This window comes from Somniosus microcephalus, chromosome 9 (genome assembly GCF_052327205.1).
Source record: "Somniosus microcephalus isolate GS21.2 chromosome 9, FLI_Smic_1.0, whole genome shotgun sequence".
Classification (NCBI taxonomy): Eukaryota; Metazoa; Chordata; class Chondrichthyes; order Squaliformes; family Somniosidae; genus Somniosus; species Somniosus microcephalus.
This window is the reverse complement of record NC_140995.1, coordinates 220636722-220663396: the sequence shown is the minus strand read 5'-3', so window position 1 is coordinate 220663396 and position 26675 is coordinate 220636722. Positions and strand designations below refer to the sequence as shown.

Here is a 26675-nt window from a genome sequence, read left to right as displayed (position 1 = left end):
GGGGGGGGGTTGATCGGTTTCCATCGGGGAGAGCAGCTGCGATCGGGGGGGGTTGATCGGTCTCCATCGGGGGAGGAGCAGTGAGCGGGGGGGGGTTGATCGGTTTCCATCGGGGGAGGAGCAGTGAGCGGGGGGGGGGGGGTTGATCGGTTTCCATCGGGGGAGGAGCAGTGAGCGGGGGGGGGGGTTGATCGGTTTCCATCGGGGGAGGAGCAGTGAGCGGGGGGGGGGGGATCGGTTTCCATCGGGGGAGGAGCAGTGATCGGGGGGGGAGTTGATCGGTTTCCATCGGGGGAGGAGCAGTGATCGGGGGGTTGATCGGTTTCCATCGGGGGGGGAGCAGTGAGCGGGGGGGGGGGGTTGATCGGTTTCCATTGGGGGGAGGAGCAGTGATCGGGAGGGTTGATCGGTTTCCATCGGGGGGGGAGCAGTGATCGGGGGGTTGATCGGTTTCCATCGGGGGGGGGGAGCAGTGATCGGGGGGGTTGATCGGTTTCCATCGGGGGGGGGAGCAGTGATCGGGGGGGTTGATCGGTTTCCATCGGGGGGGGGAGCAGTGATCGGGGTGGGGGTTGATCGATTTCCATCGGGGGGGAGGTGCAGTGATCGGGGGGGTTGATCGGTTTCCATCGGGGGGGGGAGCAGTGATCGGGGTGGGGGTTGATCGATTTCCATCGGGGGGGGAGCAGTGATCGGGGGGGGATTGATCGGTTTCCATCGGGGGGAGGTGCAGTGATCGGGGGGGTTGATCGGTTTCCATCGGGGGAGGAGCAGTGACCGGGGCGGGGGGGGTTGATCGGTTTCCATCGGGGGAGGAGCAGTGACCGGGGCGGGGGGGGTTGATCGGTTTCCATCGGGGGGAGGAGCAGTGACCGGGGGGGGGGGGTTGATCGGTTTCCATCGGGGGAGGAGCAGTGACCGGGGCGGGGGGGGGTTGATCGGTTTCCATCGGGGGAGGAGCAGTGAGCGGGGGGGGGTTGATCGGTTTCCATCGGGGGAGGAGCAGTGAGCGGGGGGGGGTTGATCGGTTTCCATCGGGGGAGGAGCAGTGACCGGGGCGGGGGGGGTTGATCGGTTTCCATCGGGGGGAGGAGCAGTGACCGGGGGGGGGGGTTGATCGGTTTCCATCGGGGGAGGAGCAGTGACCGGGGCGGGGGGGGGGTTGATCGGTTTCCATCGGGGGAGGAGCAGTGAGCGGGGGGGGGTTGATCGGTTTCCATCGGGGGAGGAGCAGTGAGCGGGGGGGGGTTGATCGGTTTCCATCGGGGGAGGAGCAGTGAGCGGGGGGGGGTTGATCGGTTTCCATCGGGGAGAGCAGCTGCGATCGGGGGGGGTTGATCGGTTTCCATCGGGGGAGGAGCAGTGAGCGGGGGGGGGTTGATCGGTTTCCATCGGGGGAGGAGCAGTGAGCGGGGGGGGGTTGATCGGTTTCCATCGGGGGAGGAGCAGTGAGCGGGGGGGGGTTGATCGGTTTCCATCGGGGAGAGCAGCTGCGATCAGGGGGGGTTGATCGGTTTCCTTCGGGGGAGGAGCAGTGAGCGGGGGGGGGGGGGTTGATCGGTTTCCATCGGGGGAGGAGCAGTGATCGGCGGTGGGGGGGTTGATCGGTTTCCATCGGGGGAGGAGCAGTGATCGGGGGGTTGATCGGTTTCCATCGGGGGGGGAGCAGTGAGCGGGGGGGGGGGTTGATCGGTTTCCATCGGGGGAGGAGCAGTGATCGGGGGGTTGATCGGTTTCCATCGGGGGGGAAGCAGTGAGCGGGGGGGGGGGGGTTGATCGGTGTCCATCGGGGGGGAAGCAGTGAGCGGGGGGGGGGGTTGATCGGTTTCCATCGGGGGAGGAGCAGTGATCGGGGGGGGAGTTGATCGGTTTCCATCGGGGGAGGAGCAGTGATCGGGGGGGGGGGGGTTGATCGGTTTCCATCGGGGGTGGAGCAGTGAGCGGGGGGGGGGGGGGGGTTGATCGGTTTCCATCGGGGGAGGAGCAGTGATCGGGGGGGGAGTTGATCGGTTTCCATCGGGGGAGGAGCAGTGATCGGGGGGGGAGTTGATCGGTTTCCATCGGGGGAGGAGCAGTGATCGGGGGGTTGATCGGTTTCCATCGGGGGAGGAGCAGTGATCGGGGGGGGAGTTGATCGGTTTCCATCGGGGGAGGAGCAGTGATCGGGGGGTTGATCGGTTTCCATCGGGGGGGAGCAGTGATCGGGGGGTGGATCGATTTCCATCGGGGGGAGGAGCAGTGAGCAGGGCGGGGTTGATCGGTTTCCATCGGGGGGAGGAGCAGTGAGCGGGGGGGGGGGGTTTGATCGGTTTCCATCGGGGGAGGAGCAGTGATCGGGGGGGGGTTGATCGGTTTCCATCGGGGGAGGAGCAGTGAGCAGGGCGGGGTTGATCGGTTTCCATCGGGGGAGGAGCAGTGAGCAGGGCGGGGTTGATCGGTTTCCATCGGGGGAGGAGCAGTGAGCAGGGCGGGGTTGATCGGTTTCCATCGGGGGAGGAGCAGTGAGCAGGGCGGGGTTGATCGGTTTCCATCGGGGGGAGAGCAGCAGTGATCGCGGGGGTTGATCGGTTTCCATCGGGGAGAGCAGCAGTGATCGGGGGGGTTGATCGGTTTCCATCGGGGGGGGAGCAGTGATCGGGGGGGGGTTGATCGGTTTCCATCGGGGGGAGGAGCAGTGATCGGGGGGGGGTTGATCGGCTTCCATCGGGGGGGTTGATCGGTTTCCATCGGGGGGAGGAGCAGTGATCGGGGGGCTTGATCGGTTTCCATCGGGGGGAGGAGCAGTGATCGGGGGGCGTGTGGGCGATCAGTGTCCATTATGGAGAGAGCGGCAGCGATCGAGGTAACAGAGGGAATATTGTCGGGCATCAGCTGCATTCTAGTGAATGTGGAATTGCTCCTCCTGGCACCAGATTTTTAAAATATACCTTGTCAGTTACGCTGCACATCTGTTTTTGGTATTTAACTTTGAGCAATTGAGTTCTCTAGCAAGCCCATTCTTTGCACATAATTGCCTCTTTGCTCCACAGGTTGCCAAGTTAACCAAAGTGCAGAGAGAGCTGTCTGATGTTGAAGCCAAGTTGAAGATATCTAGCAAAGGTAAGTATCGACCACTGAATGGGGACAAAGTATAAGCATGAACCAGAACTGCTTTATAGAGGATTGCCTCGGTGCTCTGCTGAATTGCTATTGAGGTTGTAAACAAAAAGCTCTACCGCCAGGCTTTTCTAGCTCAATAACAGAGTTGAAATGAAATGTTGACCTGAAGGTAAGTTTATTTCTTTAGCGTTTATGATCCAGAGAATAAATTCAAGCTATGAATTTAATGACTATTGGATTTCGTTTGCTTGCCACAGCACCCAGGCGTTTCCATGAATTTACAGTCCAGAAAAGTAATGCTACAATATAAAGAGCATCCAATTCAAGAACTCGGTAGAAAGAACGCTGGGAATGTGAGGAAGTGTTTGACAGGTGGGGGGGGGGGGGAAGGGTTGAAATCGCACTTGCAGTAATAAATTGTTGCATCTGTTAAAACGGTGGACATAAACATTTTTGTTCAAAGGCTTTAACAAGTTTATTTCCAAATGGGTTGAAATCTTTGTTAAAATAACAGACAGAGGAATTTCATTTTCACCCATTTATTACTAAATATCACGCAGACTTCAATTACTGTAGTCCCTGGAAAATTAGGGTTCAAAGCATTTTCACTATTTCACTCGCTGGTGCAGCAGGAACAACCTGACTTATCTAAAGCTGAACAAACGGGATCTGAGAATTTCCCAGTTCTTAACTCTAAAGCTTCTGAAATTAGAGTGGGAGAGGGAAAAGAAAGAAGGAAGGGTGTCGTGCTTGTAAATAAGCTGAATAAAAGAATTTTTAGCAATAGGCAAAAGCCATTAGGCTTAGCTAGTCTGTCCCTTCTTGATGGGTTGACCCACCGTTTCACTATATCCTTCAATGTGTACATTTCCACAACTGCATCAAATTGTCTCTTGAACTTGTTTATATTGTTCACTTACATAGAAACATAGAAGATAGGAGCAGGAGTAGGCCATTCGGCCCTGCTCCGCCATTCAACGAGATCATGGCTGATCGTCAAAACCCTAGCACCCGGTCCCTACACCGACAGCCATCCCACCCAAGCCCTAACCCCGTAACCCCATGTATTTAATCCCCCCTAACACTAAGGACCAATTTTTATCATGGCCAATCAACCTAACCCGCACATCTTTGGACTGTGGGAGGAAACCGGAGCACCCGGAGGAAACCCACGCAAACACGGGGAGAATGTGCAAACTCCACACAGACAGTCACCCGAGGCCGGATTTGAACCTGGGTCCCTGGCGCTGTGAGGCAACAGTGCTAACCACTGTGCCACCGTGCTGCCCTTCCCTGGTAACTAATGTCACAAGTCTATTGCCCTTCGTATGAAGAGATCTGCCTGACTTCCCTTCTCAGCTACTGTGACCCCCTAGGACTTGAACCCTGTACCATAGTTCTTTTTGTCTGGCTCAATTTTGGTCAACTCTCTTCCTCCTTTTGAAAACTTCAATTGGATCACCTCAGTCTTCATTTCCAAACAAACGAATCCAATATCGATAACCTTTCCTCATAAATTCCTGATACCTACAATTGTCTTGATTTCTCCCCTCCACCCTCTCAAGTGCATTAGTATCAGCCGTGGCTCAGCTGGTAGCACTCTTGCCTTTTGAGTTGAAGGTTGTGGGTTCAATTCCCACTCCAGAGACTTGAGCACAAAAAGCTATGCTGGCACTCCAGTGCAGTGCTGAGGGAGTGCTGCACTGTCTCAGGTGCTGTCATTCAGCTGCGACGTTAAACCGAAGCCCCGTCTGCCCTCTCAGCTGGACATAAAAGATCCCATGACACTATTTTGAAGAAGGAGCTCCCCCTGGTGTCCTGGCCCATATTTGTCCCTCAACCAACATCACTAAAACTTCTTTCTGGTCATTATCACGTTGCTGTTTGTGGGACCTTGCAATGCGCAAATTGGCTGCTGTCTTTCCTACATTACAACAGTGACCACACTTCTAAAGTGCTTTGGCTGTAAAACACTTTGGGGACCTTCTGAGGGCATGAACGGCACTATATTCTAGAACATTCCCAGCGGATTGGAAGGTAGCAAATGTAACCCCGCTATTCAAGAAAAGAGGGAGAGAGAAAACAGGGAACTACAGCCCAGTTAGCCTGACATCAGTTGTCGGGAAAATGCTGGAATCCATTATTAAGGAAGTGGTAACAGAGCATTTAGAAAATCATAATATGATTGGGCAGAGTCAACAAGGTTTTATGAAAGGGAAATCATGTTTAACAAATTTATTAGCATTTTTTGAGGATTTGACTAGCAGGGTAGATAAAGGGGAACCAGTGGATATTGGATTTCCAAAAGGCATTCTATAAGGTGCCACATAAAAGGTTGTTACGCAAGATAAGGGCTCATGGGGTTGGGGGTAATATATTAGCATGGATAGAGGATTGGTTAACAGACAGAAAACAGAGAGTAGGGATAAACGGGTCATTTTCAGGTTGGCAGGCTGGAATTAGTGGGTGCTGCAAGGATCAGTGCTTGGGCCTCAGCTATTTACTTATGAAGGGACCGAGTGCAATGTATCCAAGTTTGCTGACGATACAAAGCTGTGAGGAGGACACAAAGAGTCTGCAAAGGGATACAGATAGACTCAGTGAGTGGGCAGTAAGTTGGCAGATGGAGTATAATGTGGAGAAATGTGAGGTTATTCACTTTGGTAGGAAGAATAGAAAAACTGAATATTTTTTAAATGGTGAGAAACTCTCAAATGTTGGTGTTCAGGGAGATTTAGGTGTCCTCATACAGGAAACACAGAAAGTTAGCATGCAAGTACAGCAAGCAATTAAGAAGGCAAATGACATATACTCCGACCCCCCTGCAATAAAGGCCAATAAGAGTAAAGAAGTCTTGCTACAATTGTACAGGGCCTTGGTGAGACCACACCTGGAGTACTGTGCACAGTTTTGGTCTCTTTATCTGAGGAAGTATATAATTACCTTCGAGGTGGTGCAACGAAGGTTCACTAGATTGATTCCTGGGATGAGAGGGTTGTCCTATGAGGGGCGATTGAGTAGATTGGGCCTATACTCTCTGGAGTTTTGAAGACTGAGAGGTGATCTCATTGAAACGTATATGATTCTGAGGGGGATTGACAGGGTAGATGCTGAGGGGTTGTTTCCCTTGGCTGGAGTGTCTAGAACTAGGGGGCATAGTCTCAGGATAAGGGGTCGGCCATTTAGGACTGAGATGAGGAGGAATTCCTTCGCTCAGAGGGTTGTGAATCTTTGGAATTCTCCATGCCAAAGGGCTGTGGATGCTGAATTGTTGAGTATATTCAAGCCTGAGGTAGATAGATTTTTGGACTCTGGGGGAATCAAGGGATATGGAGATCGGGCGGGAAAGTGGAGTTGAGGTTGAAGATCAGCCATGATCTTATTGAATGACGGAGCAGGCTCGAGGGGCCGTATGGCCTACTCCTGCTCCTATTTCTTATGTTATATAAATGCAAGTCTTTCTTTTACGTTTAGGTATTCAGTACTGCACGCATTGCTTTTTTGTAAATCTCTCTGATCTGGAACTGATACACCTGCCCTACCATATATACTACATTCACCCTAGCTAGACCTGGAAGCTGCCATCCTGTAACTTTAATACAGGGCAACTCGCATTCTTTCCTAGGCCAAGTCCGAAGTAGTGACTTGCTTGAATGCTGTTTTCAGGAATACTGCAACATTCCAATCCAGATGTCATTTGGACTGCATTCGAGAACTGCCAGTGATTGTTATAATTGTGCTCTGGATGCTGGCATTGCCTCAGTATCCTAATAGGATTTTTATTTTCTCACTGCAGAACAAGGGGACAGAGAAAACAGCATTAAATCCTAGCTTCAGTAATATGCTACAGTCAAGTGGGTCCACAGAATTGTATAGGTCTACCAGGGGTGAGGGGAAGGCGGGCTGCAGGTGGTCCCACACTGTGTTAGGAATGCAACTGCTGAATAGTTTTCAAATTTCGCGAACAAAAACCCAGATCCTGGGCTGGGTGGAGGGAAATCAGCAAGGGTTAACCACGATTCCTGATGAAAGAGGGCACATGCAAGGATGTTGAGTGAGGGCATAATCAGGATTGGCTGTGATGTCTCCCCACACCCCCCACCTCAAAAAAAAACTTGCAAACATTCACTGTCGAGACTTGCACATCAAGAGTGTCCGGTTGGCTGGGCACCAGACAGCACCTGTGGAACCGTACTCCAGCAAGAAGCAATCTCTTGGAGGGAAGAAAAACATCACGTTATTAGGAAGGATTTTTAGTATTATTGGCCTAGAAATTCGGTTGGTAGCGCCAGCGATTAGTGCCTAATGAGCCCGAGATTTGGGGCGCTACCCAATGTTCGGGCGGGCGCAATGAGGATAGCGACAACTCCCATATTGACTATCCATTTAGCGCCTGCGCTAACTGTTAGCGCGCGCCCGCGTGCGCAGGCAGATCATGACGTCATTTCAGTGTGCAACGCCCTTTTGGCGCCCCTGACCGGATATTCGGTGGCGCCCGGAACCTTTCCGCCTGGCGCTATTAGTGACAGTTCGAAGGAACGTTCCCAGGCCCTTCTCGGAGTCGGGGGGCGCTATTTAAAGGGGACAGCTCTAGTATAAAAGCTGCAGCCACTTGGCCTGTTCATTCTGATCGTTGCTGGAGAGAGTTGGTGAGCTACTGTTGCACAGGATTTATCGGATTTAGCCTTCGAATACTTGGGACCTTCAGCCCTGTCCGGAGCAGTTGGAGCGCTAGACATTACAGCGTGTTGCCCATCTGGCATAGCAATGGGAGCTGCTTTGGAGGGGAACGTCCTCATGGCCAGACACTTTGAAGGGGCACAAAGACGGCGGGAGAGAGGGCCGGGATTGGCCAGAAGGAGATGGGGCAATGGAGGTCGGCCACTCCGAAGATACGCTGCGAGGGTTTTCAGGCAGCAGGTGTCATACCTTACCATGTCGGAGGAGCAGTGTCTGCGAAGGCTCCGATTTGGTAAGGAGGTTGTGACTGAGCTGTGCCACCTGCTTGCTGAGGATCTGCAGCCGCGTCTACGGTGCAGGACCTCTCTGTCGGTAGCCGTCAAAGTGACTGTTGCCCTCAACTTTTACGCCACCGGATCCTTTCGGTCAGCCACTGGGGACATAGCGAATATATCTCAATTTGCAGTGCATTGTTGCATCCGGCAAGTGACAGCTGCCCTCTATAGAAGAAGGCGTCAATTAATCACCTTCCCTCTGATCCTGGAGAAGCAGGCGGAGCACGCGCAGGGCTTCGCTGCTATTGCGGACTTCCCCATGGTGCAGGGGGCCATTGATTGCACACACGTGGCTTTGCGGGCGCCATTACTGAATCCTGAGGAGTTCCGCAACCGCAAGGGGTTCCACTCCCTCAATGTCCAGCTGGTCTGTGACCACCGCCAGATGATCATGGCAGTCAATGCGCAATTCCCTGGGAGCAGCCACGATGTGTTCATCCTGCGGCAGACCTCAGTTTCTGACCTTTTTGAGGGGCCGGCTCACCCACGAGGCTGGCTTCTTGGCGACCAGGGCTATCCTCTCTGCCCATGGCACATGACCCCACTCCGTTTGCCCGCCACCCCGGCAGAAGAGCTTTACAATAGCAGCCATCAGGCGACCAGGAACATTGTGGAGCACACTATTGGTGTGCTCAAACAGCGTTTCCGCTGTCTAGACCATTCGGGGGGAGCCCTGCAGCACTCGCCGGAGCAAGTGGGTTGCATCATCGTCATCTGCTGCATGCTCCACAACTTGGCCATTCGACGAACCCAGCCAATGCCAGCTGCCCCTCAAGGTCCAGCAGAGCAGGCGGACGAGGAGGAGGAGGAGGAAGAGCAGGCGGAGGAGGAGGAGGAGGAAGATGGGAGGGCTCCTGAAACTGGAAGGGCCGTCCGTCAGAGGCTCCTAAGGACTCGGTTCGCGGCCCCTCTGACGGAATGATAGGTCTCATTCGTCCTGCACACTTCTGATCGTTCAAAGCCTATGAAGGCCACCATGAGTGTAAATAGTTACGAGTACCATTGTAAATAAAAAAAAATCTTTATTTTCAACAAAGTGCTTCCTTCCAGCATAACAACGTCATGTCAACAGAAACCATAACTAACAAAATAACAGTTAACTCTCTGGCAAAGCCGCAAAACTAAACAAACCATCACCAACAATCAGAACAGGTGAGGGCGTCCTTGAATTTGGGGAAAGAAACGTCTCAGCACCTCCCTCTACTGCTGGCCCCTTGATGGAGACCAACTTCTCTTTCGCGGTCGGCCCCTTCCCTCCCTGCTGCTCCTCCGTAGTTGAACCCCAGTGGCGGCGTCAAGGATGGGGGACGCCTGGTGACTGTCTGCAAGCGCAGAAGCCCCTGAGGGACGGCCTGGACGACCTCTGGGCTTGGAGGGTGCGGAGGCTGGCTGCTTGATCTGGCCATGGCTGGAAGCAGTGTGCACTGCAGGTGGTGGCAGCTGCACTGCAGACGTTCCAGCGGTGGCATGTGCAATGGTCACCTGCCGAGAGAGGACACTTGCACCATGGTCGGACGACACACTGGCTCTCTGAGGGGACCGGTTTGGCTCATCCACCACAATCGACTGCTCCACTGATTCCTGGCCTTGTATGGGACTGGAAGGGCCCGGGGTGATCCTAGCTGATGCAGATAGGGTGGCAGCAGTGAAAGTTCGCGCTGCCTCAATCTGGGTCTGGACGAGGCCAGCAAGTGACTGCGTGGCAGCAGTGAGGACCTGTGTGGCAGGTGCCAGTGCTTCGGAGAAGCCCTGGACAGTTCTCTCCATTGCTTCGGACAAGGCCGGAGCAGTCCGTTCCACTGCCTCGGACAAGCCCTGGACAGACCTTTCCAGGGATTGTCCGAAGCTCTGAACAGTCCTTTCCATAGCGGCCTCGAAGCCCTGGACACTCCTCTCCATTGCTGCCCCAAAGTCCAGCACACTCTCTGCCAGTGTTTCTATCGACTGAGGCATCCTCCCCACTGCAGCCATAAGCTCAGTGTGCCTGAGCCGGGCCTGGGTGCTCATTTCAGCCAGGCTACGCACCTCCTCTACACTCTGTGCAGCAGTCATCGCTCCCTGCCTCGCCCTCCGGGGAGCCAGTGCCCGAACTTGCCTACCCCCCTTGCGTTGATGCAGGCCGCTTGTTCCGGCAACTGGCTCCTCATCAGAGCCCCCCACCCCCCTCCCCTCCAGGGAGCTATTATCCCCAGTCTGCAGATGTGTAGGCTCCCCTGAGGTTGGAATGGATGGTCCGGCTTCCTCCTGATCCTCGCCTCCGGAGGCACTGGCACTGGCAGCTTCAGGGCCCGGATCCCGAGCTGGTGATGCAGCATCTGAAAGCAGGGAGGTGGAAGAGTGGCTTTAGCAAAAGGACAGGTTGGCAGCAAGGCATGCCAGATTGCGGCAAGGCTATGACATGGCTCCACAGTGAGAAAGCATGCTGGCGGGGGGACCAAGTGGAAGGAGACAGCTGAAAAAGGTGAGATCCTTACCATCGCTGTCGACAATGGGGTCGGCAGCTGCAGTGGTAACAGGACCACTCAGACGTCCTCCAAGAATCTGGTGCACTCTCTCCTCGAGATCCGTCAGAGTGACCACTTGTGGAGACCCGCCACCGGTTCGAAGCTGGTCCTTGCGAATCGTCGCCAGCTTGGATTGCAGGGGAAAGAAGGGGAAGTTCTGTTACATGATGCCCTGAGTGATCATCTCATGCCCCCCCATGGTGCAAGAGCCCTTACACGATGCCCTGAGTGATCATCTCATGCCCCCCATGGTGCAAGAGCCCTTACATGATGCCCTGAGTCAAATGTGCATGTGTGTGCCCAGAAAGGGCCATGGGTGCTTGCTGACACATGGCCATTGGGACATTGCGCACCCTGCAGCCATGAAGTCAGGTGCAGATGGAGGGAATCAGAAGTTTGCATAAACACCAGTCACCCTCACGACCCGAGTGAGGTCGTTGAATTTCTTCCTGCACTGAACAGGGCTCCTGGTCACCATGCTGCTGGAGTTGACCCTCTGACAAACATCCCTCCATGCTCGGCGGTAGTCCTTTTGATTCGGCCTCCTGCCATTGTCAGGATAGAGAACATCTCGACGGCGCTCCACTGCAGACACCAACTGCTTCAGAGCCTCAGTGCTGAAGTGCTCTGCTCTCTGTCTCACCTTCTCCATCTTGACCAAGTTTTTTGCGCCAGAGAAGGGCGTGCGCTGATTCTGAGGCCTACAGGGTGATGAGTGTGGAAGCTGAGGCTGACTGACCCACCCCTTTAAGAGCCGGCCGGCGCCTGGAAGTCTCGTGGTTATCGGTAATTGAGATCACCTGCGCTGCGCCCGTCTGCGCCAATATTGGGTAGCGCCGGAAGTTTTACGCCTTAGGAGGCCCATGCAACGTCTGAATTCGCGCCTCAATCACCTTTGGGGGCGATGCAACCCAATATCGCGCCAGGCGGCGATAAGTTTCGTCTGGCTATAAACTTTGCGCAGCGCCAGTTCTAACGCCTCAAGCGGGGCTATACCCAATTTCTAGGCCATTGTGTTTTGTTCTGTCCATTTTAGATTGCTGATGACTTTCACTAGTGATGAGAAGGAACTTAGGGGGAGAAATTCGGTATCGCCCCATTTGGGCGCAGTTATTGGCTGGGCGCAAAGTTTAGCACCTGGCGTTAATTATCGCCTCCGACTGCAAACTTGGCCTCTATTGCCCCTGGAGGTGATTTGAGCGCTAAATCAGGCACTACACGCCTCTCTTAAGGCGCTAACGCCGAGGAGCGAGGCGCTACCTCAGAGCGCTGGCGAAGCTCAGGTAATGTCAGTTAGCAATGGAACACGGACACACTGGCGCCGGCCAGTTCTTAAAGGGGAGGGTCGATCTGGCTCTCCAGCCACACCCTGCTCATTGCAGCCTTGAATCTCAGCCTGGAGAGACCTGTACATCAATTCTGCTGGAAAGAACAATGGAGAGGCCCAGGGAAAGAGCTCAGAGTGCAGCCCCCAAAGTCTCTTCTAAATCGATGCAAGGAAGGTCAAATCAAAATGAACCTGCAAAGTGCTGCTCAGTACCCAAAACTCCTTCACACAGTGTTGAATCTCTCCAGAAGTGTCTCTCTCTCGCTCTCTCTCTCTCTCTCAGCATGCGTGGTGCAAAAATGTCGCCGACAAAAAAAGGCAGGAAGCAGCCACCTTTTAAATAGCGCTCCCCCAGCCCCTTCCCGAGTGCAAAACGTACCTGTCGTTGCTAGCAGCAGGTGAAAAGGCAGGGGGCGCCACTCAATGTCCGGGGCGTTGCATGCTTGACTGACGTCACAATCTGCAGGCGCAGGAGATCGTGGCGGTAGTGTTTAGTGCCGCCGCAAAATGTCTGGTCAATTCCGCGAGCGACGCAAACATAGGCGCACCTGGGCGCTGGTTGCTTTGTGCCCCATTAGCGCCCTCTTAGGGCACTAATGGGAGGCACAAACCAACCGAATTTTTCCCCCGAAATAACTTGTATTTATATGGTATCTTATCACATCCCCCAAATGTCCCAAAGCGCTTGGCATAGACAGAATTACATGGCGAATAAAAGCTGGAGCCATTTTGTACACAGCCAAGGTCCCAAACACAGTAATCAGATGAATAACGAGTTAATCTGTTTTTGGTGGTGTTGGGCGAGGAAGAAATATTTTACTGTTAAGTCTGATACTGTGCGAAAGCTGCATATAAACAGCTGATGCTGAATAATTCCTAACATTATGGCTGTCTCTGCACTAATGATGATCCAGCTTTTGCAGTCAGTCTCAGGAGCTGCCTATACATTGTGCAAGACATTGCCCTTGGTTCTCAAAATGCAGTCTCACACAGCCAATTGCAAGACTGTTGAGACTTGCTAAAATTGGAAGCTGGGAAGTTTCTTTTTTCACCCAAGTTTCCACCGATTATGTCATTGTGCGCACAAGTGGGTCTAAATTGAACTTTTCAGTGCGGTACTAAGGGAGTACTGCATTCTCAGCGGTGTCATCTTTCAAATAAGATGTTAAACCGAGGCCCATTTGCCTGTTTCCCACATTATAACGGTGACTACACTCCAAAAGTACTTCATTAGCTGTAAAGCGCTTTGAGATGTCCGGTGGTCGTGAAAGGCGCTATATAAATGTAAGTCATTCTTCTTTCTTTCAGTTTAGGTGGATGTAACAGATCCCACAGCCCTTTTTCTAAAAAAAAAGCAGAGAGTTCTTCCAGTATCTTGGCCAATAGTCCTCCTTCAACCAATACCCCCAGAAACAGTCTAGCTGATGTTTATGGGACCTTACTATGCAAATTGGCCATCACCTTTGCCTATATTTCAAAGGTAATTCATTGGCGGTAAAACACTTCGGAAAATCCTGAGAATGTCAAATGACGCTTTATAAGCGCAAGTCTTTCTTTTCTTTAACTGTTTGGAAAATATAACTAGAAAGAAAGAACTTGCATTTATATAGCACCTTCTGTGTCCTCCGGATGTCCTAAAGCCCTTCGCACAACTTTTAAAATGTAGCCACTATTGTAATATAGGGAAACGAGGCAGCCAATTTGTGCACAGCAAGGTCCCACGAACAGCAATCAGCAAATTACCAGGTAATCTGTTTCAGTGCTGTTAGTTGAGTGGAAGGAATGTTGGCGAGGGCAACTGCAGCAAAGAATTGAAGGACAAAGGATGCTAATCAGTATTTCTTTTTAGAAGTATTTTGATGGTGAGATTTCCCTCTTAAAACTGTAAATTGCAAAGCTTCCTTTTCTATCATAATTTGGGTAGGAAGAGACAGAAAAATCATGTCCACTTAAGACTGGTTTTATTATCCTGTTCCCATTTAATTTTCTGATAGACATACAAGAATATATATTTTTTAAAGCCAGAACTAAAACGGATGTTAACATGTAGATGCATAAAACAGGGTTCGGAGAAGAGTGAGCAGGTGCTTCCAACCCTTAAGGCAAGGGTGTCCAAAAAGCGGCCCATGTGGCCCCCATGTCCTGCCAATCCAGGCCTCGGTAGCCAGGCAACTCGATCCTATTTGCACTTATTTCTTACTTGATGAATTTTTTTAATGTTTGAATTTTTGGCTGTGAAGGTTTGGAACATATAGAAACAGAGGAACAGGAGTAGGCCTCGAGCCTGTTCCATCATTCAATTTAAATCATGGCTGATCTGTACCTCAACTTCATCTATCTGCCTTTGCTCCATATACCTTGATATATCACTTATAAAGATCTTAACAGCACTGCTTGTGTTATTTTTCAGGGAGCTAAGGGGAGGAACTTGGTGTTCCATAAAGTTAGGGTCAACAGATGGTGGTGAGGAGGTAAACTAAACTCTGGGTGTTAGTGTTGATGAGCAAAATGTTTTATTTTCTCTCTCTCGACTTTCTTGTGTTCATGGGTTTCCTAATCAAATTCTCTTACAATAGCCCCTAGTTTAAAAACTCTTCCCTCTCTCTTAGGCAGTCTCTCAGAACCGAGGATGACTTGCTTCCACTTTAAAAATGAGTTCTCAGGTGACTGATGAGTCCAATGCAGGACCTACAATCTCTGTCACAGGTGGGGCAGACGGTTTAAAAACACGCACTCATGCACACTATATGTTGTGGTGATTTCCAGTGTGTAACACGTTGGATTCTTAACACCATGTGGATCTTGAAATTTTCCATTCTCTGTTTCAGTCACGGGTTTCCCAGTAAATCCGGCCCTAGATGGAAAACATTCTCCTGATTTATTGCACTGCTAGGTGCTGCTGCAGTCAACTGGATTACAATGAATGTGTCCTGACATGGCGGCTAAACAAAACACTTGACTCAGCCCTGAGCCTTACAGCGCACAAGGGGCAAAAACCGGTGCTGAGTTAGCTGATCTTCGTTAGCGTGTCACTAGGAGCTCTACAAATCAGCCGGGATTTCTTGCGGAAAGTGTGTGTACATGTTGGGTGATGGTAGTACGAGGCCTGGCTGTGATGCTCCCCATGAACAAATGGTCTGCTGGCACTCATTGTCAAGGTTCACGTTGAAAATTGGCCACTTGGGTAAAGTAGTAGGGAGTTCACATAGAACCATACAGGAGAACACCGGGGTCAGGGAGGGCTAAGAATGTGTACTGCCTGAGGTCAATTATCTACCAGGAAACATGCCTAATAATAACCTGCCAACAGGCTATTAGAAAGAGCTGAAATGTGTTCCTTCACATAGTTTCAGCTCAGCACTTCTGTACACTGGTCCCAACACTGGCAGCAGCATTTAATTGGTAAGGAAATTATTGATTTCTTTTATTATTGAAATGAAGAAGCGTGCCCCCTTTAAAAGGCATATCGAAAGCCATTTTAACAGATGTGAAAAGGCTTCCAGTTTGGATGTAGCAGACTTTAATTTGAATTTTTACATGACCTGATTAAGGTTCTGCATTGGGCCACAAAACCCATTCTGACAAACTGCTTCTAGTATAAAATTCTGCATTGTGCGTCTCAATGAAATGCAGATTAAGCTCTGCACTAAAGTTCTGAAATGTAGTCTCTCACAGAGCAGAAAGCTCCCAAGTTTAAATCTGCCCTTGGTGGTGCTTTCTAGAGGTTGCCATGCATCTTCTTATTGATTGGACTCTCCAGTCGATTTGTTACCTAAGCTCCCCTTATAGCCAGGAGCTGCATGGTGATAAATCTCAATACCAGATCCCCTCCCTCTCGCTCTCTCTCTTCTTCCCCCCTCCACATCCCTCCACGATCAGTGGATGAATGGTATGATGGGCAGAGTCTCCTAACGGAGAAATGTTACACAAAATGTTCCACTCCAGCACAAGTTCTATTTAATACACGGAAACTAATTTCTTTGAATGTACAAAAGTTCTGCTGAGTTGCGTTTTTCTGAGGCTGAGAGGTTGCCTTGATGTTTGCAATCAGTCTGCATTAGGACAGCTTCATAGTGCAGCCTGTTAATGGGTGCCTTGAAGACGACGCAGGACAGGACCCCGCCTTGCAATGATCTGGGCAAATTCCTCACTTGGTGAAAGGCTCAAGTGCCTGAATCTGCAAGTTTAAAAATGAGGAATTTGAGAGTAAGAAGGGAAGAACTTTTTCACCCAAAGGGTAATAAACTTGTGCAATAATTAAAAGGGAAAGGAATCGAAACAAACAGACAAGGGAAAGATTTGAGGCAGACATTGTAAATGGATTCATGAGGTAACTGGATGCTTGTCTAGGAAGAGAAGGAATCGAGGGATAGGACGAGAAGGTGGATAGATGGGGTTGTGATCAATCAAAAAAGACATGGTCTGCTGGGTCAAATATCCTTTTCCTGTTCCTAAAAATACTTTAGTCATTTTTTTATTTCAGAAAAATTGCTGTGCTAGGGAATGTGAGATTTTCCACTTCTTTGAAGTCTCTTGGTTTTACTGTGTTTTCCCACCCCCAGATACAGCTCAGATAAAAGGTGGTGATAATAAGAGGGTGGATATACAGTAATAGGGAGTCAGATACACAGAGCTTTAAAAATAAAGGACAAGTTGATAATGCTTTTTTTTTAAAAACTACCATCATATAGGATCTTGGGTTTTATAAATAGTGGTATGGAGTGCAAAAGCAAAGAGGCGATGCTAAACCTATATAAATCATTGGGTAGGTCGCAGTTAAAATATCACATATTATATCAGAAAAAGCATATTTGGCCCATTAAGCCCTGTCTTTTTTGATTGACCACAACCCCATTTATTTTGGGTGCCCTACTTTAGAAAAGATGCTTAGGACATAGAGAGCATACAGAAGAGATTCGCTAAACCAATACCAGGGAGGAGGTATGAGGCAAAACTAGTGAAATTAGGGCTCTTTTCATTGGAACAAAGATAGGTAAGAAGGGATCGGAGAGTTTATCAAAATTCAGATGTTTTGATGATGCGGATAAGGAAAAATTATTTCCACTGGCCGATGAATTAGTAAGCAAAGTGTTGTTAAAACATGGAATGTTCAACCAGAAACAGTGGCGGAGGCAGAACTTGCAGTAGCTTTTAAATGGGAAGTGGTTAAATGTTTGAAAAACAAAATTTTAGAAAGGGTAGGGAAATGGGACTAAATGGATAGCTCTTTCAGAGAGCCAGCATCAGCGCAATGGACTGAAGGCCTCTTTCTGTATTGTTAGAATTCTATATTTCTATTATTCAGTTTGCTCAAAGTGAGAAGAAAAGATCTTAAGAAAAGAAAAGAGTGATGAAATTACCATATAAGATAATAAACTGAAGGAAAGGGATGCGCGGATTCAAAGCAGTAAGGTGCAATTTTAGGAGTTCACGTATTGGTAACTTAGTGGAAAAACTTCTGAATCCATGGAGGAATCCAGCACTTTCCTAGAGAGAGGTGATTTAGGAATATAGTGAGAAGGTGGGTGTCTCTTAATCTCTTGAATCCAGAAGTTCTTTGCAAAGAGTAATCGCGATATGGAACAGACTTCGAGGAAGGGTCTTCTCTTCTTAAGCAGTCCCTCGGAACCGAGGATGACTTATGTAAAGTCCCCGGTGGGGGTGGATGCAGATTTTAGGTTCTTTTTGGATGGATGAACTATGATGGATCAAATGGGCTTCCTACCTCCTATCTATCCTGTGATATGGTGCAGTATCCCAGCAGAAATTATGGGGGAAATAAAAACAAAAGGACAGTCACTACTGTCCAAATGGTTTACCCATTCCTGTTTGCTAGGCAGGAAGTTTGATGCTGAGTTTATATATTCAGGTGATAATCGATTTGATAATATACTGAACTGTTTGTCCTTAATCTGTGGTGACACTTCCATCACAGATTGGGCGCAGGCTCCAGGGGAAGATTCGCTGGATGCTTTCATGACCGAAATCCGAGCAGGAGCAACCATAGATAGCGTCACTCGTAAGAAACTTCACATCCAATCCTTCGAGCTGAAAAAGGAGCAACAAAGGCTACGGAAGCTAATAAAGATCGTGACGCCAGTGGGTCTACCAGAGCTAAAAATAGAGTAAGTCAAGATAAGTGAGCAGCCCTGAGCTAACTGCTGCAGTGACGTCATTCATCCTGCACATGGTTAGAACAGCAGAAAGATGATGTTTATTCTCTGGATGTGGATAACACTGGCAAAGCCGTATTTGTTGTCCGTCCCTAGTTGTCCCAAGGAGATAGGAATCATGGGAAGAGGTGCAGGCCATTCAGTCCTTCAAGCCTGTTCCGCCATTTGCTCCTGGCTGATCTGTATCTGAACACCATCTACCTGCCTTGGTTCCATACCCCTTAATACCCTCACTGAACATAGAAACATAGAAGATAGGAGCAGGAGTAGGCCATTCGGCCCCTCGAGCCTGCTCCGCCATTCAATGAGATCATGGCTGATCAAATATCTATCATTGGAGTTCTGACAAAAGGTCTTCGACCTGAAACGTTAACTCTGTTTCTCTCTCCACAGATGCTGCCTGACCGGCTGAGTATTTCCAGCATTTTCTGTTTTTATTTCAGATTTCCAGTAGCCGCACGCAGTATTTTGCTTTTGAAATATCTAGCATTCTCAGTTTTGACATTTTCAATTGACCTACCCTCAGCAGCTTTGTTGGGGGCAAGTGTTTCAGATTTCCACTACCCTTTGTGCGAAAAAGTGCTTCCTGACTTTCACCCCTGAACAACCTAGCTCTAATTTTAAGGTTATGGCTTGTTCTGGACTCCCACACCAAAGGGAATAGTTTACTTCTATCAACTCCTTTAACCATCTTAAATACCTCAATTAGATCATCCCTTACTGTAATCAAAGGAATTCATGCCTAGTATACAAGATGGTGGTACTGAACCATAAAGACTAAAGAATATCACAGGTTTAATCCTCAGACTGTGCTTAGTTAGAGCTATGGTGGGGATGAGGAAGAAACCAAACGTATACCGTGTAGTCCACTCTTCTCAACAATGAGTAATTTTGCATCAAGAAGCTTCACCTTGTTTTGAAATGTTAAAGAATTGAGGGGAATTCTCCGAGTCCCGTGACACTGGCAGGATCTCGCAGGCAGCAGACAGCTTATTGGAAAATCATTGGTACACTGCCCGTAATTTTCCGTCCATTGACAATAACGGGCGGAAAATTTGGGGTAGTGTTTTAGGTGTTTCCAATGAGCTGCTCGCCGCATTCAAAGCCTGTTTGCTGACATTGGGCCATGGAAAATACTGCCTGTATAATTTATATAATTGTGTATACTAGAATTGATGATTAGAAGAAAATGGGTCTTGAGCAAATTGCATTAGAGTAGCAATAAATAAGGCACTGATTTCCCGTATTTTAACATAAGAACATAAGAAATAGGAGCAGGAGTAGGCCATTTGGCCCCTCGAGCCTGCTCCGCCATTCAATAAGATCATGGCTAATCTTCTACATCAACTCCACTTTCCTGCACTATCTACATATCCCTTAATATCCAAAAATCTATCGATCTCTGTCTTCAGTATACTCAATGACTGAGCCTCCACAGCCCTCTGGGGTAGAGAATTCCAAATATTCACCACCCTCTGAATGAAGAAATTTCTCCTCATCTCAGTCGTAAATGGCTGACCCCTTATTCTGAGACTGTGATCCCTGGTTCTAGACTCCCGAGCCAGGGGAAACATCCTCCCTGCGTCTACCCTGTCGAGCCCTGTAAGAATTTTTTATGTTTCAATGAGATCACCTCTCATTCTTCTAAACTCTAGAGAATATAGGCCTAGTCTACTCAATCTCTCCTCATAGGACAATCCCCCCATCCCAGGAATCAGTCTGGTGAACCTTTGTTGCACTCCCTCTATGGCAAGTATATCCTCCCTTAGGTAAGGAGACCAAAACTGTGCACAATACTCCAGGTGTGGTCTCACCAGGGCCCTATATAATTGCATGAAGAAGTCTTTACTTTTAAACTCAAATTCTCTTGTAATAAAGGCCAACATACCATTTGCTTTCCTAATTGCTTGCTGTACCTGCTTGTTAACTTTCAGTGATTCGTGTACAAGGACACCCAGGTCCCTCTGAACACCAACATTTCCCAATCTCTCACCATTTAAAAAATACTCTGTTTTTCTATTTTTCTTACCAAAGTAAATAACTTCACATTTCTCCACATTATATTCCATTTGCCATGTTCTTGCCCACTCACTTAGTCTATCTTTATCCCCTTGAAGCCTCCTTGCATCCTCCTCACAACTTGCATTCCCACCCAGCTTTGTATCATCAACAAACCTGGATATGTTACATTTGGTCCCCTCATTCAAATCATTGATGTAGATTGTGAATAGCTGAGGCCCAAGCACTCATCCTTGCGGTAGAATAAGACCCCACAAGTTACAGACTGCCAACCCGAAAATGACCCGTTTATTCCAACTGTCTGTTTCCTGTCCGTTAACCAATCCTCAGTCCGTGCTAGTATATTACCCCCAATCCCATGAGCCCTAATTTTGTTTAATAACCTTTTGTGTGGCACCTTTTTGAATGCCTTCTGAAAATCCAAATACACCACATCCACTGTTTCCCCCTTATCTATTCTGCTAGTTACAACCTCAGAAAACTGTAATAGATTCGTCAAACACGATTTCCCTTTCATAAATCCGTGTTGACTGCCCAATCCTATTATTATTTTCTAAGTGCCCTGTTACCATGTCCTTAATAATAGATTCCAGCATTTTCCCTACTGATGTCAGGCTAACTGGTCTGTAGTTCCTCGTTGTGTGTCTCCCTCCTTTCTTAAATAGTGGGGTTACATTTGCTACCTTCCAATCTGCGGGAACCATTCTAGAATCAATGGAATTTTCAAAGATGACAACCAATGCAACCACTATCTCTATAGCCACCTCTTTCAAAACCGTAGGATGTAGGCCATCAGGTCCAGGGGATTTAGCGGCTTTCAGTCCCATTACTATTTTTTTTACTAATACTAATTTCTTTCAGTTCCTCATTCTCGCTAGACCATTGGTTCTCCACTATTTCCAGGAGGTTTTTTGCATCTTCTTCCGTGAAGACAGACACAAATTTTTTGTTTATTTCTCTGCCATTTCCTTATTCCCCATTATAATTTCTCCTGTCTCAGCCTGTAAGAGACCCACGTTTACTTTCGCTAATCTTTTCCTTTTTACATACCTATAGAAGCTTTTACAGCCTGTTTAATTTGCCCAGTCTCGGGGGAGAAAGGGAGACAGGGAATGGGTGCTCGGGGAAAGTGGGAGAATGGGGCTTGGGAAGACTGGGGAATAGGTGCTCGGGGGGAATGGGGCTCGGGGAGACTGGGGAATGGGGGCTCCAGGAGAAATGTAGACTGGGGAAATGGTGGTCGGGGAGAGATGGAGACCGGGGAATGGTGGTCGGGGAGAGATGGAGACCGGGGAATGGTGGTCGGGGAGCGATGGAGACCGGGGAATGGTGGTCGGGGAGCGATGGAGACCGGGGAATGGTGGTCGGGGAGAGATGGAGACCGGGGAATGGTGGTCGGGTAGAGATGGAGACCGGGGAATGGTGGTCGGGGAGCGATGGAGACCGGGGAATGGTGGTCGGGGAGAGATGGAGACCGGGGAATGGTGGTCGGGGAGAGATGGAGACCGGGGAATGGTGGTCGGGGAGCGATGGAGACCGGGGAATGGTGGTCGGGGAGAGATGGAGACCGGGGAATGGTGGTCGGGGAGAGATGGAGACCGGGGAATGGTGGTCGGGGAGAGATGGAGACCGGGGAATGGTGGTCGGGGAGAAATGGAGACCGGGGAATGGTGGTCGGGGAGAGATGGAGACCGGGGAATGGTGGTCGGGGAGAGATGGAGACCGGGGAATGGTGGTCGGGGAGAGATGGTGGTCGGGGAATGGTGGTCGGGGAGAGATGGTGGTCGGGGAATGGTGGTCGGGGAGAGATGGAGACCGGGGAATGGTGGTCGGGGAGAGATGGAGACCGGGGAATGGTGGTCGGGGAGAGATGGAGACCGGGGAATGGTGGTCGGGGAGAGATGGAGACCGGGGAATGGTGGTCGGGGAGAGATGGAGACCGGGGAATGGTGGTCGGGGAGAGATGGAGACCGGGGAATGGTGGTCGGGGAGAGATGGAGACCGGGGAATGGTGGTCGGGGAGAGATGGAGACCGGGGAATGGTGGTCGGGGAGAGATGGAGACCGGGGAATGGTGGTCGGGGAGAGATGGAGACCGGGGAATGGTGGTCGGGGAGAGATGGAGACCGGGGAATGGTGGTCGGGGAGAGATGGAGACCGGGGAATGGTGGTCGGGGAGAGATGGAGACCGGGGAATGGTGGTCGGGGAGAGATGGAGACCGGGGAATGGTGGTCGGGGAGAGATGGTGGTCGGGGAATGGTGGTCGGGGAGAGATGGTGGTCGGGGAATGGTGGTCGGGGAGAGATGGTGGTCGGGGAATGGTGGTCGGGGAGAGATGGAGACCGGGGAATGGTGGTCGGGGAGAGATGGAGACCGGGGAATGGTGGTCGGGGAGAGATGGAGACCGGGGAATGGTGGTCGGGGAGCGATGGAGACCGGGGAATGGTGGTCGGGGAGCGATGGAGACCGGGGAATGGTGGTCGGGGAGAGATGGAGACCGGGGAATGGTGGTCGGGGAGACCGGGGAATGGGAGCTCGGGGAGAGATGGAGACTGGGAAATGGGGATCGGGGGAGTGGGGGACTGGGGAATGGGGGTTCAGGGAGAGAGAACCCCCATTCCCCAGTCTCTCACTAGCCCTGCACCCCCATTCCTCAGTCTCCCACTCCCCGATCCCCATTTCCCAGCCTCCATCTCTCCCCGAACCCCCATTCCCCAGTCTCTCACTAGCCCTCCACCCCCATTCCCCAGTCTCCCACTCCCCGACCACCATTCCTCAGTCTCCCTCTCTCCCTGAGCCCCCATTCCCCAGTTTCCCACTAGCCCTGCACTCCCATTCCTCAGTCTCCCACTCCCCGACCCCCATTCCCCAGTCTCCAGGGAGAGAGGGAGACTGAGGAATGAGGGTCGTCGGGAGGGGGAGACTGGGGAATGAGGGTCGTCGGGAGGGGGAGACTGGGGAATGGGACTCTGAGAGATGGAGATGGAGAATGGGGGTCAGAGGGAGACTGAGGAGCCTGAACGCACCTTGTGCAGTGCAGTGGATTCTGGATGTAGGGCGAATGTCAGCGGGTTATAGGATTACTACTAGTTGAATATTGAGGGAATCAAAGGATATGGGGATAGTGCAGGAAAGTGGAGATGAGGTAGAAGATCAGGCATGATCTTATTGAATGACGGAGCATGCTTGAAGGGCCAAATGGCCGACTCCTGCTCCTATTTCTTATGTTACATTCTTAACATTTTTTCTCTCTCTTGACTTTCTTATATTCTTGGGTTTCCTATTTAACTTCACTTACAATACCCAAATTACTCCAACACATCTGACCTCAGTTTATCAATGACCTCAGTTTATCAATCCCCTTGTCTCCTGGTGCTGGAAAGTCTTGTGTAGAGGATAAACACCATCTTGGAGTGATTGGGCCAAAAGGCCTGTTCCTGTGTTGTAACTTCTATATAATTCTATATGGCTGGCCTCTGTGTTTCTGCCAGGAACACAAGCAAGTTCCTTCCCTTCCCTCCACCAAAAAAAAAATCACGTAGTGTGGTTAATATCTTTGAAAACCTCATTCTCTCTTCTCAATGAAAATTGATCCAGTTCCCTTTTTAATGCCTTCTCTGAGGCTCAGATTCAAAAATCCACTATTCTCTCGGGAAAGTTCTCTCTCATCAGTTCAAAAAGATCCATAGAGTACCAGCAGCCCAACTTCAGGCAGCAGTTTCCCACCTGTACAGCTCTCTTCTTGAACGTATTGTCTCCTGGAGCTGTGCCTCTTGTATGCAGAAGTTAAAATGCAGTGAAGTATCACTTGCTAAATCTGGGTTGCTGTCCCATGTAATAGTCTGTGGGCAATCTGGTATCCAGTACCTAATAGTTTCTCCAAATGTCTATATATACCCAACAACCACCAAGATTCTGCAGTATTCAGCTCCATTCGCAACTCCTCACATAACCCTGTAGCCCATGCCAGCCTACAGAAGGACCTCCGCATCATCCAGGCTTGGGCTGACAAGTGTCAGGTACACATTTGTGCCACACAATGATCATCTCCAACAAGAAAAGACCCAACCACCTTCACATGACCTTCAACGGTACCACTGTCACCGGGTCCACCACCATAAACATCCCGAGGGGTAACCCAGAAGCTTAGCGAGACCAGCTATACCTATACTGCGGCTGTCAGCAGAGCAGAGGCTGTATATTCTGCAATGATTGGAACATAGGAACAGGAGTAGGCCATTTAGGCCCTTGAGCCGGTTCCGCCATTTAATGAGATCATGGCGACATCATCTGAAAACACAACGTACGCTGACGACACCCAGCTCTACCTCACAACCACTTCTCTCGACCCCCTCCACGGTCTCTAATTTGTCAGACTGCTTGTCCAACATCCAGTTCTGGATGAGCAGAAATTTTCTCCAATTAAATATTGGGAAGACCGAAGCCATTGTTTTCAGTCCCCGCCACAGACTCGGTTCCCTAGCCACTGATTCCATCCCTCTCCTTAACATCTGTCTGAGGCTGAACCACACTGTTCGCAACCTTAGTGTCATATTTGACCCTGAACTGAGCTTCCGACCACATATCCGCAGCATAACTAAGACCGCCTATTTCCACCTCCGTAAAATCGCCAGTCTCCGCCCCTGCCTCAGCTCATCCGCTGTTGAAACCCTCATCCACGTCTTTGTTACCTCTAGACTTGACTATTCCAACACACACCTGGCTGGCCTCCCACGTTCTACCCTACGTAAACTTGAGGTGATCCAAAAGTCTGCTGCCCGTGTCCTAACTCGCACCAAGCCCCGTTCACCCATCACCCATGTGCTCGCTGACCTACAGCTCCCGGTTAGGCAACGCCTTGATTTCAAATCCCTCCATGGCCTCGCCCCTCCCAATCTCTGTAATCTCCTTCAGCCCCACAACCCCCTGAGATATCTGCGCTCCTCTAATTCTGCCCTCTTGAGCATCCCTGATTATAATCGCTCAACCATTGGTAGCCGTGCCTTCTGTTGCCTCGGCCCTAAGCTCTGGAATTCCCTGCCTAAACCTCTCTGCCTCGCTACCTCTCTTTCCTCCTTTAAGACACTCCTTAAAACCTACCTTTGACCAAGTATTTGGTCACCTGCCCTAATTTCTCCTTATGTGGCTCGGTGTCAAATTTAATACTCCTGTGAAGCGCCTTGGGACGTTTTACTACGTTAAAGATGGTATTTAAATGCAAGTTGTTGTTGTTATAATCTGTGACCTAACTCCATATAACTCCAGATTGGCTCACCTCCTGACCCCTCATGGCTTCGTCACCATCTACGAGGCTCATGTCAGGAGAGTGACATCCAAGATCCTGCAAATCCATTGGCAGGATAGGCGCACCATTGTCAGTGTTCTCGCTCAGGCCAACATCCCCAGCATCGAAGCTTTGACCACGCTCGATCAGCTCCGATGGACGGGTCACATTGTCCACATGCCCGATACGAGACTCCCAAAACGAGCGCTCTACTCGGAGCCCTGGCACGGCAAGAGAGCCCCAGGTGGGCAGAGGAAACCCTTCAAGGACACCCTCAAAGCCTCCTTGAAAAAGTGTAACATCCCCACCGACACCTGGGAATCCCTGGCCCAAGACCGCACAAAGTGGAGGGGAAGCATCCGGGAAGGCGCCAAACACCTCGAGTCTCTTCGCCGGGAGCAAGCGGAAGCCAAGCGCAAGGAGCGCACGTCAACCCAAGCACCCCACCCACCCGCCCCTTCAACCACCGTCTGCCCCACCTGTGACAGAGACTGTAGGTCCAGCATTGGACTCATCAGTCACCTGCGAACTCATTTTTAATGTGGAAGCAAGTCATCCTCGGTTCCGAGGGACTGCCTAAGAAGAAGAATGGAATACGCACCCCTTGCCTGGATGGTTGCAACCGCAACAACATTCAAGAAGCTCGACACAATCCAGGACAAAGCAGTCCGCTTGATCAGTGCCCCGCTACTGTACTCCATATTCACACCAAGTCAGAAGGTTGTGGGTTCAAGTCCAGCATTGGTACACTGTAGCTATAGTATCTACAGGATGCACTACAGCAACTCCCCAAGCTTACTTCAACAGCATCTCCCAGCCCTGAGACCTCGACCACCAAATAGGCCAAGAACAGCAAGGTCATGGGAACACCATTGCCTGCAAGCTCCTCTCAAGCAAAACACCATCCTGACTTAGGCGTACGTCACCTTCCCTTCGCCATTGCTGGGCCAAAATCCTGGAATTCCCTACCTAACACCATCACCTCGGACTGCAGCGCTTCAATAACCACTCACCGCAGTCCGAAAATGAAGATGATATAACTGAATCCTTAGATGTCCTTAGGTTTTCTAATTTCTTAATGATAGCTACTGAAATTTGAGTTTCTAATTTTGGAATCCTGTGCTTAGGATATAAAACTCCATTTGGTTTGGTAGATTTAGGAGCTCTTTGGCTTTTTAATAATCATGTCAAGAACAACCACCACCTTTTCAGGGCAGCTAGACTTGGGCTATAAATACAGCATTGCTCACACCC

General features: G+C 50.1%; 1 protein-coding gene across 1 annotated transcript in view; it reads left to right on the top strand.

Moving 5' to 3' along the window:
- slc4a1ap (solute carrier family 4 member 1 adaptor protein) overlaps positions 1-26675 on the top strand; it is a 151568-nt gene that overhangs the window by 74903 nt on the left and 49990 nt on the right. The window contains exons 8-9 of the mRNA XM_085997928.1: positions 3030-3099; positions 17881-18070. Of these exons, the coding sequence (XP_085854054.1) occupies positions 3030-3099; positions 17881-18070 (260 nt within the window). The remainder of the gene's footprint in view (positions 1-3029; positions 3100-17880; positions 18071-26675) is intronic.